This window comes from Syngnathus typhle, linkage group LG16 (genome assembly GCF_033458585.1).
Source record: "Syngnathus typhle isolate RoL2023-S1 ecotype Sweden linkage group LG16, RoL_Styp_1.0, whole genome shotgun sequence".
In the NCBI taxonomy this organism is placed as follows: domain Eukaryota; kingdom Metazoa; phylum Chordata; class Actinopteri; order Syngnathiformes; family Syngnathidae; genus Syngnathus; species Syngnathus typhle.
The window spans coordinates 9,664,793-9,677,531 of NC_083753.1; the positions used below are offsets into that span (position 1 = coordinate 9,664,793).

Genomic DNA, 12,739 nt, shown 5'->3' on the forward strand with positions numbered 1-12,739 from the left:
AAGTTACTTGTACTCTTGTTTGTTGTACCTAATAAAATGGCCAGTGAGACGCTTGCGCTTTGGTTGCTGGTCACGTGAAGACAGTCACGTGATCACTGCACCTCTTTCGCAGCCTGTCCTCCGGTCAACTCGTCACACAACACAGAGGACACAATGAGTACGCTGTAAGTTTATACTTTATTTCAACTTTATTCACTACCAAAATAAATATAATTGAAGGCTGTGACGTCGCTGTAGTTGTAGTACATAGTGTGTTACAGAAGTCTTTGATTCCGAGACATGACCTACATTCGCGTCCAGTTGTTAGCCGCGAGCTAATCGAGCAAGTTAACTGTTGTAAATATAAAGAAATTATGCTTTGGTTGTGATTCGATATAGCCCGATATATGATTGTATTATATCATAAATATACAATATTACACGGGGAGTGCTCAGTCTCCATCACTATGAAAACGCTGTAGTCACAATTGGAGTAAATATTTACATGGAAAAACACTTCTTCATAAATGTAAAATAATCCAATAAAAAGCGGGGTCCGTCGTTTACGAGGACGCAACACCAATGGAAGCCAGTTGTGCAAGTCGAAACGTGCTGTAAGTGGCTTGAGACAACTTCTGTTGTTGAGAATGGACCAAAATACTTGGAAATAAAATTGAACTGAGATTTAAAACAGTCTTATGAAAACACGAGTGTTTATTAAGCCAACCTACTTGTTATACTTACAGGAAATATTTGATGCAAAAACATTTCAATGGAATAGTTAAGTATGGCAGTATTTGAATAAGACCATACCGTTTCACTTATTTGTAAAGTAGTTTATTGGTTGTTGTTACTTATGAGTCAATAAACTAAAGAGTAAATCCCACATATACTATATTATATTTCCCATCTCTCTCATCAGGTTAGCAGTGGTCATCCCCTTGTTATTCAGCCCATTGGTGTGGAGTGGATACCTGGAATATGACCAAAATGTCCTGTGAGTATTTCACGTTCCAACCCTAACATCGTGGGGTCGCATCTGGGGCAGCTAGTGACCACTGCGAGCTACAGTTTAGTAGGGCTTGACTAATTGTTTTCCATCTTTTCTTTCCTTTAGTGTCCCCGCGGACTGGACCCGCGTTGGTCGGGTCAAGCCAACCGAAAAGCTGGAGCTGACCTTTGCGCTCACTCAGCAGAACGTTGATGTACTGGAGGAGACGCTCAGAGTGGTCTCTGACCCAGACTCACCTCAGTATGGTAGGACAACAAAGCTGAAATTTTTGGCGTACTTGCCCTGATAAAATGCCAACGATATTTGTCCAGCAGCCAAAAATATTTACTGTGTGTATCACTTCCTCCATTGCAAAATGAGCTCTTTCGGATAAGGAGAGTTTCACTTTGTCCTTTCAATTCCGCTTCTACGAAGTACACTGTGCTGATACAGTTTTACTCCTTCAGGTAAATACCTCCAACTCGAAGAGGTGGCCTCCCTCGTGCGACCGTCCGACGCGTCCCTAAAGGCGGTACGCGGCTGGCTGCAGAGCCATGGCGTCACAAACTGCTCGACGGTTCACACTCAGGATTTCTTACAATGCAACCTGACTGCAGAGTAAGCTTAAATGGATGTTTTGACTCACTTCTTCTTTCTGTTGTTGAAGCATATTCCGCATTTTTATTATGGAAGGGTTGCAGAGGTTCTGCTCCCAGGCAGCAAGTTCCAGCGTTATCTCCGAGACGGTCACCCCATTGTGAGGTCCTCAGCTCCGTACTCCGTTCCTGATGATGTTGCGCAACACCTTGACTTTGGTGAGCCTCATTTGTTTACATTTAATGTAGCCACCGACGATCATGCGTTTTTTGAAGTTTGATTTTGATCTTCTCTAATAACAGTGGGAGGGCTTCACCGCTTCCCGCCTAGAGGACACAAAGCCTCGAAGGAAATGCGGCGAAGCGACAACACCTTTCACTTGGGAGTGACTCCTGCCGTTTTGAGGGCTCGTTACAATATGACTGCAGCTGATGTGGGGTCAGCTCAGAACAACAGCCAGGCTGTAGCTCAGGTGCCATCTTGTTAGTAGGGTTATACTGTCATGGAGTTTTTGGCATCAGCAAGTTGTTTCTGTTCTAGTTCTTGGAGCAGTTCTATAGTCCTGCGGATCTGGCGGAGTTCATGAGCCTTTATGGTGGCAGCTTTCAGCATCTGTCCAAGGTTGACCGTGTCGTGGGGACGCAGGGCACCGGAAAGGCCGGTTTAGAGGCCAGTCTGGATGTGGAATACATCATGAGCACGGGGGCCAGCATCCCCACTTGGGTCTTCACTAATCCAGGTTTGCAACTCCAATCTGTGCTGAGTCGCACTGAAGGTCAGAGTTCACTCACGGGATCGTCTCGGGTGTGTTCCAGGTCGTCACGAGTCCCAGGAGCCGTTCCTCCGGTGGGTGGTTCTGCTCAGCAATATGTCTGACCTGCCTTGGGTGCACACCATCAGCTACGGAGACGACGAGGACAGTCTGTCTACTGCCTACATGCAGCGTATCAACACCGAGTTCATGAAGGCCGGTGTCAGGGGTCTCTCCTTGCTCTTTGCTTCCGGTCAGTTAAAAGATCTTTCTTCCTCGGTCCTCTGTATGGTTTTTGTTTATTATTTTAACTGTTTTGAAATTTGCTTTTAGGTGATAGCGGAGCCGGCTGCTGGCACATGACTAAAGAACAAAACTCCTTCAGGCCCAGTTTTCCCGCCTCAAGGTAACAACTCTGAACGTCATGACAGTCACAAAATAATTTTTTAAAAAACGTTTTTTTTCCTCTAGTCCTTATGTGACTACAGTCGGTGGAACCTCGTTCAAGAATCCTTTCAAGGTGACTTACGAAGTAACCGATTACATCAGCGGAGGAGGTTTCAGTAACGTCTTCAAGATGCCCGATTACCAGGTAGGAATTGTCATTCGAGTACAGCACAACAATCAACAGCATTCAAATGTGTGCCGTGCATTGATTCCTCGCAGGCCAGTGCTGTGGCAGGATACCTGAAGACCGTAGCGGCGACGCTCCCCCCGAAGTCGTACTTCAACGTCAGCGGGAGGGCATATCCTGACATGGCGGCTCTGTCGGATAATTACTGGGTGGTGGTCAACCGAGTACCCATGCCTTGGGTGTCTGGCACTTCGGTAAAATCGTTTAGATGGTTCCTCAAAATTTTGTTGTTCCCTGCGCTTGCATTAAAAACGTTTTTGTGCATTTCCAGGCGTCAACCCCAGTGGTTGGTGGGATGTTTTCTCTGATTAATGACAAGCGTCTGATGAAGGGCCTGCCTGTCCTGGGCTTCCTCAATCCTCGCCTCTACAAGCTCAAGGGACAAGCTCTTTTTGATGTCAGTCAATAAGCTCATGTGAAACACATAAGTGAAATCCGTATCCTGAAAGATGAGACCAGTGGTTTGTGTGCTGTTGTGTCTCCAGGTGACCGAAGGTTGTCACCTGGCCTGCCTTGATGAGCAGGTTCAAGGTCAAGGATTCTGCTCTGCACCGGCGTGGGACCCGGTGACAGGTTGGGGTACACCAAACTATCCAGAACTCCTCACGGCCCTCCTAACGCCGTAAAGTCAGTCACGCTCTACTGGAGAGGACAGGTACCAAACATCTACACGTCATTGTTGACGACCATGACGACTGGCATAGATCGACTCACTCAGGTCTACAGAGGTTTTAAGTTCTTTTTTTTCACTGTTCAGCTACATTTATCTACGCATTTCTTCCGTATTCTATTGTCAATCAAAAATTAGTTAACACTTTTTTTTTTTTAATCAAACTTCAACATAACTGATTTTTTATGTTTCAATCTTGGGCTATGATCAAAATGCAAACAACAAATTCTACAGGGATTTAGTCTGTTTTACATTCACTTGTAACCTGAGCCACAATTTTCCGAAAACAATCGTGTGGCACAATTATGGCCCAAACACTTTTTCAATTATTCATTATGTTAGGGAATGATTGTGTATATTTACTGCACTGCTTTTCAACAACTGTGTTTTTAGTGCAAAAAGAAACTTTATTTATACATTTATTATAAATTTTAGGGTTCAATATAAAAAAGAAAATGTAAATTGGAAGGACTAAATAAATAAATATGCTATCATCTTTTTTAGCATTTGCCCTAAATACAAAAAAGTCCAGACAAAGATTCTGTCCTGTTGATTTAATTTCAAGTCGGCTGCAGCAGTTTACAGCCGTACACCAAACGAATGCACTTGAAAAACATTTCCAAATGTTTGATTTCTTTTAAGCCTAAAGCGGAAAATCAAGTGCTACTTTCTAGTGGTGTGATGTCATAGATTAGTTGCAATTGTGCCAAATGCTTGCAGTGCAGAAGGAGATGCAAACGAAACGAGCTGCTGTGCAGTCGTTTTTGTTCTTTGTTGGAACTAATAAACAGTATGACTGGATTCATTTTCCGACCATACGCAACTGTGCAAAAGTCAGTGAAGTGATGGATAAGTCAATGTTGAGGAAGGGGAAAACATTTTAATCAACAATCTATGGATAATCACGTTATCTACAACATGACGGACATTGCATTGTACAAAATAAATTCCTCTTTCACACGCACTCGAATATTGGAAAACAAAGCAACAGAGATCCTCAATGAGCTCAGCGCTTATGTCAATCAGTGTACAATATGCACACTTGTGGGGGAGTAGAAAATTGAAAAAGGGTCACCGCTCGCTGAGGACTGTTGCAAAAGTTTGACTTTCAACGTAACACTGCTCAGCTAGAGCGGACTGTGTTCAAGTATAAATAAGACAATCAAGTAGAAAGTTCAATTTGAGTAGCGCTCCAGTCAGAAGCGTCAACGTTCCCATCTCCGCGCGTTCGGACAAAGTCCGTTGAAGGTCTGTCTTGAAGAAAAACAAAGGGCAATCTGTTATCTCACAAGCAAGCAGGACTTCAGATGTCTGTCAAGGAGCTGCGGTGCGAGTCTTCCAGTGTATGCTGGTGTCAACATGGATCCGTTCACTGATTGTTCTTTGCTTTGGCATGTGTGAGGATGTGAGACTTGAGGTTGGTGGACTGGGCAAATTTCTTGTTGCAGCCGTCAAAGGGGCACACGTACGGGCGATCTCCCGTGTGGATGCGCACGTGTGTGCGTAAGTTAAAGTCCAAGGAGAATCTCTTGCCGCAGCCTTCAAATGTGCACTGGAAATGGGAAAGACAACAGATACATTTGGATTGAGATCATTTCATTGTCCCAAAGCTGAAGCCGGCAGCTCCAGTTAACTCAGTTTGAAGAACTGCTGCAGAGATCAAATTTCGAGGCCCACCTGGAAAGGTTTCTCCCCCGTGTGTACCAGTTGATGTCTTTTCAGCTTGGAGCTCTCCACAAAAGCTTTGCCGCACTCGGCGCAGACGTGCACACGGGGCCCGTGGGTGTGCAAGTGCTTCCTCATTGCAGAATTGTCCCTGAACATCTTGGTGCAGCCCTGAGCACAACATAATGTCAGCAAATTCTCATCCCTGATATTAATATCGGTTTTTGACAGAAAGTGGGTGACTCACTTTGTGTGGACAGGCTATCGTTCGGGGTGCGTCATCTTCTTTCACTTTCTTTGGCTTCATTCTAGAAGTTAAAACAAAATATTATTCAAGTGCACACAGTGTATTCTGAATGAGCGCATAACATACCTTGCAAACTCTGCCAGCTGTTTGGGGTCCGAAAGGTCGATGCCCGGGATGCCCCCTGGCGGCAGCTTCTTCCCCGTCATGTACTCTGAATAGTCAGGAGGAGAGTTTTCACCCGTGATTTGCTCTTCATGGTCAATGTCCTTCTTGTCATCTAAATCACATAGTCGGAATTCAATAAATGCAGATAAAGACAAATGGACCCGATAACCAACCTAAGCAAGTTCACCTGTAAAAGTAGCAGACAATAATGTACTGCATTGCACATGGATGAGCTCTGCACATGCGACGCTAACTCATTTGGGAAACGCAATAAATATTTATGTAAATATTCGATAACGTCTCTAATCTACGACGTCGACGTAAAAATGGCGTAAAGACCGAGGGTCCTTGAATGCACCGCCTCCCCCGTTGTGAAGTGCGCAATAGAGGCCTAGCTAGGCGGTTCCAAAAGCGGCGCTGCACTTTCCGCCATCTTCGTGGGGCCAAATAAACGCCATTTTTCCGGGCCGCCATACTTTCTCGACCGGGGAAATATGGCGGCGCCCATCGGCACAGAAAACATGGCTTCCCATAAAAACAAAAACACTCCAATTGAATTCCAAGCGGCGTTTTCGAATGGTAGAATTGACGTTAACTTTTGTTGGAGGACAAGGCCTCGACGGTGGCCTGGTAACGTCGACACACGCACATCGAGAACAAAGCCGCGACAGGAATCCACTCCAAACTTACCCGAAGCCCACATAGTAACGGAGAACTCCCCTTCCAATGTCTTTATCTGCACTTGCTTCTGTTCCCATTTCCTACCCATGTCCGCACCGCTTAGATAGCTCTTTTTGCCCGATTTCTTTCCACTTGCAACCCTTTTCATCCGACCCGTTGTCGAGCTTCTCCCCGCGACTGTGACCAGAGTCTGTTCGATGTAGTCCTCCTCCACGGCGGGCACCGGGATGAGGATTTGGTCTTGGTAGCCGTCATCCGTGTGCAGTTCCGAGTCATCCTCACCCACAACCTCCTCCCGGGTCTGCACCAGAATCACCTCTTGGTGCGGAAGGATCGAGTGCGGGTCGTCCGTGTCAATTGTTTGTAAGGCGATCATGGGCTGGTGCTCGTCGTCATCCCCGACAACAGTTGTTTCGATGGTCTCCACTTCGATTTCGTGCAGTTCAACGATTTCGGCGGGCATTTCCGAGCCGTCCGCCTCGATGTACAGGGTGTCCCCCGAAGCCATGACTTGTTATTCCGTTCTTTTGACCCCCTCCACCTTCGAATGCTTATTTAGTCCACCGTGACTTCTCCTCTGTGTACTCTCTTGCCTCCTCCCTCTCCGACAACTCGGCAACAACGTGTACTCTCGTAGCCACTCTGCTCCACTGACCAAGTCTCGCGTGATTTTGATGGATGGATGGATGGATGATCGATAGAACTTGGGGGGAAATCTATTGCATAACTTGTCTGGAAAAAAAAATGGCACCATTTATTTATTTATTTTACAGTAAGATACGAGTTCTCATTCATCAAGTCGGAACTAATTCTTAATCCTATTGTTTGATTATTGACAATGTACTGTATGATCATTTTCTTGTGCAGTTCACTCATTTGGAATTTATTCCTAATTTCATTATTTGATTCTTATCGATGTACTGTAGGACGTATATTGTTATGTAATTAAAAAATGTTTTAGCATAACTGTATTTATTCCTTATTATTCCGTTTGGCACTAAAGTAGAATTAATAACCAAACAAAATGAAACGCCCTAAAACGAGCGTTACACAGGCTCATTAGAAGCCGGTGCGGCTGTGAGAAGGGGAAGGCGGAGGGAGCAGAGTCGACACACCTGCAGCGTGCTACCTGCTCGAGTGGGCGTGGCCTGGAGAGTCTGCGTGTTGGGGGAAGTTCTTCATTTCCACTACGAGTTGGAGCGGTGCCGGCCGGGCCTGTAACTTCGCACTTCATCGCTCCACTCAGTTCCATTCACTCGGCGACATGGACAAGACAGGTGGAAGGGGCGACTTCGAATGGGTCTATGACGACCAACCACACACGGCGAGGAGGAAGGAGATACTGGGTGAGTGACCCATAGCTCCTTTGGTTTGACTATTAATTTCTTTATTATTATTTTTTGCCAAGTTTGTTAACAAGTGCTATGATCCGGTTAAACCAGTTTACTCGCTCTTTCCTAACCCGTCCTTACGGCTCAATAGATGACACCAGGGATACCTGAACTGAACCATTTATCCAGCCGAGGTACATATTTGACCTTCGAAATAGCTCACGGCTAGGTATGTAGTATTGTTGATTGATACTGGAAGTTAAAGACGACGTTCGTCACGTGTCCGTTTCCTTTTTTTCTTTTCTTTTTTTTGGTCAAAAACTCCCAATGGAACTTGACCCATCTGTTCACCTGAGTTGGACAATGACAATATTGCAGGTGGAGCCGTGATAATGCCTCCGTGCTGGTTTGGTAACAAGGCACAGACTCTATTCTTTCTCCACGTGTGCTCTTGGTAAATGCATGCACACGCACGTCCAATTACAAACAATGCAAAGATGGCTTACATGGCAGTCAAATGAGTATTACAATGGGGGATTGACGAGGGGGGGGGGGGGGTCTTTCTACCTGCTGGGGCATAATACAAAATAATTGAGAGGCACTGCACTAACTAATTTTTGTTTTCCCCCCGGAACCCTGCATAGGAAAAAAAAAAAAAAATCCTAGCTCCGCCAGTGGTCATGGGATATTATCCAATTACTACTCTTAATTTGTCAATAAATATATACATGATCAAACAAATTATTGTGTTTAGATTTTTTGGTTGACTTTATTGTTTTTGTTACCACAGGTGTGAATAACAATAGGTTGCTTGGCACCTCCAAGCCATCAAATATTAAAGGCTTGCAGTTTGAATTGTTTGCTGCCCCGTGGAGCGGAAAATACAGAATTTTTTTATTGGAAGTCAGCTTACATCATTACTATTTTTAACTGCGTGATTGTTTTTCCAATTTAACAATGCTGGGCGCCGTGAATCATACGCTCTTCATAGAATGAATGATGAAACTTAGAGGCTGACTCTCGACACGCTCTCGACAAGACGTCCAGTGTTTTTATGATGTCTGGTTATTTATTTAACAATAGAGAAAGATAATAAAAATGTAAAAATTAGTTATGAGGCAATATAACAAACATACAGTGCAAACATACATGATGACATCACATCATGATGTTGCCTCATTCAATACATTCTTAAGTTTTAAGTAATAGTTTTATTCATCATTCCTTCCAATGAACAATAGTTGGGAAAAAAAGGGCAATTGAGTTAAATATTAACTCTGAAAGTAAGGATTGGTCCAGTCAAAAGCATATCGACGCGACATGCTGAACAAATGTCATTCTGGCAAGTTACTAATCATCATATGACAAAAATAAAAAGCTTAAATCAGCAGCTCCACAAATTTTAATATTACATAATCCTCAAAACAATATTTTCAATACAATAAATGTCACATTTGGAGTTTAGAAAATCAACAAACAACTTTCAAATATCGACTTTTTAATTAAGGTGGAGTGAACTGAAACCCAAGCTGGGTCTCTCTGTTTGTGGTTACGGTCCCTCGGGAAAGCAACACCTTCGCCAATTAAAAAAAAAAAAAAAGAAAAACATCCTCCTCCCATGAGATGAAGCACTGCCTCCACCCTGCATGCACCATTTTGTTTCTTGGTCTTAGCATAAGTTCTTTATCTAAAAAGAAATGGCATCATCATTGAGTTGTTCTCTTCTATCCTCTATAGCCAAGTACCCAGAGATCAAGTCCCTGATGGGTCCGGACCCCCAGTTGAAGTGGGTGGTGTCAGGCATGGTGCTGTCCCAACTCCTAGCCTGCTACCTGGTTCGGGATCTCCCGTGGAAGTGGATCTTGTTCTGGGCCTACGCCTTCGGCGGCTGCGTCAACCACTCTTTGACGCTGGCCATCCATGACATTTCACACAACGTGGCCTTTGGCAACAAACTGGCCAAATGGAACCGTTGGTTCGCCATGTGGGCCAACCTCCCCATCGGCGTGCCCTACTCGGCCTCGTTCAAGAAGTACCACATCGACCACCACCGCTACCTGGGCGGGGACAAGCTGGACGTGGACATTCCCACCGACTTTGAAGGCTGGTTCTTCTGCACTCCCACCAGGAAGTTAGTGTGGCTCTTCCTGCAGCCGTTCTTCTACTCGCTGCGTCCGCTGCTGGTCAATCCCAAACCTGTTTGTAAGCTGGAGATCCAGAACTTTGCCGTCCAGATGGCAGCGGACGCCATCATCTATTATTTGTGGGGGCTCAAGCCGGTGGTTTATCTTATCGCCGGGTCCATCTTGTGTTTGGGACTTCATCCCATCTCTGGACATTTCATCGCCGAGCACTACATGTTCATGAAGGGACACGAGACGTACTCGTATTATGGGTCGCTCAACTTGATCACCTTCAATGTTGGCTATCACATGGAGCACCACGACTTCCCGAGCATACCTGGAAGTAAGCTACCTCAGGTGAGACCGACATCTTTGTATGTTTGTTCCATTTGTGGAATTTTCTGTTGAATAAGTGAACAGGACTCAGACTAAAAATTCAATCAAAGCAAGAATTTTACTCATCATACTATCTTGATTGATAAGAGCTAATCTGTTGTTGATAATTAAATTAAAAAAAACTTGACCTTTTGACAATGTCAAACATATCTGATTCTATCACCAGTCTTTCAATCAATGACAAAAGAAACAGGAAACTAGAATGGCATGTACAAATGGCGAAAACACAACGGATACTAGAACTTGGGTGTGACCTGTCTTCAAGTTTACTAAAGAAAAACGCTTTTTATCAGATAAAACCAGGTAACTGATTAACCAATGCCACTCAAGCGTGTCACAGACACAAAAAGGCTGTGAACTCCATGTCAACAGTTCACGTTCACAAAACCTGTTCGCCCACAGACAGCTTCCAACTTTTTTTTTTTTCTCTTTTAAAATAATTACCAATATCAAACATGTAACAATGTAAGAGGAAGTAGACGAAACCATGCTCTAAGGTAAATGTATTCAAAATGTGCACGCCACATCCTCCACTCCAACAAAGAGCTTCGGGTCTGTTTCCGTGTGCGTTTGCATGTCATCAAAATCAGTGGAAAAAAAAGAACGTAGCCCTCAAGCACTAAAATTCCTCTCCATCTCCTTTGCAGGTGAAGCAGATCGCCGCCGAGTTTTACGACTCCCTTCCTCAGCACACGTCGTGGATGCGGGTCTTGTGGGACTTTGTGTTCGACGACAGCATCGGCCCGTACTCCCGAATCAAGCGGGAGTACAAGTTGAACAAGCAGGAGTAGAGCAGATGTGTTTCTCAACGTCTCCGGGAAGGAGGGCCACCGCTGTGAATGTGACTGGTTGACACACCACATTCCACGTGATGTTCCTTCTCAACGCTGGATGCTATCTTCTTTAGTCTATTCCGTTGCAGTCGAGCATGTTAAAAAAAAAAAAAAAGAACATTTCCTTCTTTCACAGTTTCCACTTGAATGGAATGGCCTGCCATGCCATTTGAGACTACAATGAATATTATTCAACAGTGCACGTTAATTTTTTTTGTAAGGTCTACAGTTTCATGTTATTATTTTTTTTCACCCATTATTACTGTTGTGTGGTTCCTTTTGCTGCCTCTTTTCCCATATTGTTTGGAAACAATAGGAGTATTTCAGGATGGCAGAAAGCAATGTGGCTACCAGATTTCAACTAAAAGTGAAAATTGTTTGGGATTATGCTGCCAATTAGCCTGTGGCCCAGAATTTATAAAACAACCCCACCCCTCCAAACCTAACCTAATTGAGCCGAGGAGCAAAATGGGAGTGGAAGTTACAAATAGTTTTACAGGGAACATAACGACACTGTTTGACGTAGTTGCCACGACATTTTCTCAAAGGTATGTAGAAAATGGAAGATCAGCACTCCTGTGTGTTATTAAAAAAGAAAAAAAGTCAAAGCAATAGAAAAATCATTAACTAGCTAGTCTCTTAATGATGACATTAATAATTTAATTAAACAGAAAGGTGTGTTTTTTAAGTGGTGCCATCCGAGCAACTGCTACCCAGAAGTACTACATGCTTTCCACAGTAGGGAAAAGGTCTTCGGTGATGCGTTCAAGGGCACAGTAGAAAAATCAGCACTGAAACTCAAGCGCTTGGACAAAATAGCGCACTAGTGTCATTTAGGCTTTTTTTTTTTTAAAGCTCAACAATGTTACTCTCTTTCCGTGTCGACTCTGAGCTTTACTCAACTCATCAAGAAGTTCAGAAACTTGAGCGGTGGCCAGTGAAAAGTGTAAGTGTGGGAAGAATGAGAAGAGTGAGAAGCTGAGTTCAGAGTCCCTAAACGTCAAATGTATTGTGTTAGCAATCAAAACACTTTGGCTTGACCAGATGCTGCTGCGGGCCTGCTGTATACACTTACTTGGAATGTGTGATGTTGTTTCTATTTAAATGTATAATAAACAAATACATGTAATACAGAAGATACTGACAAAAACATGTTCTCTTGTTTGTTTCTTAAGCAAAGTAGAGATGAGAAGAATCATGTTTTTTTTTCTTTTTTTTAAACCAAAACAGCCTTATGGCTTTTTTTTTTTTTCACAAAAAAATAAATATACATATACATCAGGGGTGTCGACCTCCAGTCCTCGAGGGCCGCGTTCCAATATGTTTTCTAAGTTACCCTCGTTAAACACACCTGCGTGAAAAGTTTTAGCTACTTTCACGTGCTGTAGGAGCTAAAACTTTTCACGCAGGTGCGCTTAACGAGGGAATCACACGGACACTCCATTAGGTACGCCGCCATTTTAAAGTGTACCTAATAACAGGTCACTTTATTAGGGAAATATCACAGTCAAAGGTTTCAGGCTCTAGTCCTCGGGGGCCGCGTTCCAACATGTTTTCCAAGTGACCCTCGTTAAGCGCACCTGCGTGAAAACTTTTAGCTCTTTTCACGTTCTGTAGCAGCTAAAACTTTTCACGCAGGTGCGCTTAACGAGGCAATCACACGGACACTCCATTAG

At 44.0% G+C, this 12,739-nt stretch overlaps 3 protein-coding genes across 6 annotated transcripts; 2 read left to right on the plus strand and 1 right to left on the minus strand.

Moving 5' to 3' along the window:
* The first annotated feature begins 7 nt into the window (after nt 1-7).
* tpp1 (tripeptidyl peptidase I) lies at nt 8-4,423 on the plus strand. Its single transcript, XM_061300655.1, has 13 exons — nt 8-164; nt 902-976; nt 1,097-1,236; nt 1,438-1,588; nt 1,664-1,785; nt 1,870-2,039; nt 2,108-2,306; nt 2,383-2,571; nt 2,652-2,724; nt 2,790-2,910; nt 2,985-3,146; nt 3,224-3,349; nt 3,438-4,423. The coding sequence occupies exons 1-13, from the start codon at nt 154-156 to the stop codon at nt 3,576-3,578; spliced, it is 1,680 nt and encodes a 559-aa protein (XP_061156639.1). The 5' UTR covers nt 8-153; the 3' UTR covers nt 3,579-4,423.
* A 59-nt stretch (nt 4,424-4,482) lies between these two features.
* yy1a (YY1 transcription factor a) lies at nt 4,483-7,018 on the minus strand. Of its 2 annotated transcripts, none has more exons than XM_061300657.1 (5): nt 6,390-7,018; nt 5,661-5,745; nt 5,535-5,595; nt 5,300-5,458; nt 4,483-5,174 (listed from the first exon to the last, which is right to left on the minus strand). In XM_061300657.1, exons 1-5 carry the CDS (start codon nt 6,886-6,888, stop codon nt 4,992-4,994), a joined length of 987 nt encoding a protein of 328 aa, XP_061156641.1. In that variant the 5' UTR covers nt 6,889-7,018; the 3' UTR covers nt 4,483-4,991. The 2 variants fall into 2 exon arrangements, with proteins under 2 accessions (XP_061156641.1, XP_061156640.1); XM_061300656.1 differs by having other exon boundaries at nt 5,661-5,811; nt 6,390-7,016.
* A 520-nt stretch (nt 7,019-7,538) lies between these two features.
* degs2 (delta(4)-desaturase, sphingolipid 2) lies at nt 7,539-12,215 on the plus strand. 3 transcript variants are annotated; one of them, XM_061300658.1, is made up of 4 exons: nt 7,541-7,726; nt 7,863-7,905; nt 9,449-10,191; nt 10,878-12,215. In XM_061300658.1, exons 1-4 carry the CDS (start codon nt 7,685-7,687, stop codon nt 11,019-11,021), a joined length of 972 nt encoding a protein of 323 aa, XP_061156642.1. In that variant the 5' UTR covers nt 7,541-7,684; the 3' UTR covers nt 11,022-12,215. The 3 variants fall into 3 exon arrangements, with proteins under 3 accessions (XP_061156643.1, XP_061156642.1, XP_061156644.1); XM_061300659.1 differs by lacking the exon at nt 7,863-7,905 and having other exon boundaries at nt 7,539-7,726; XM_061300660.1 differs by lacking the exon at nt 7,541-7,726 and having other exon boundaries at nt 7,863-7,940.
* The last annotated feature ends 524 nt before the right edge of the window (nt 12,216-12,739 follow it).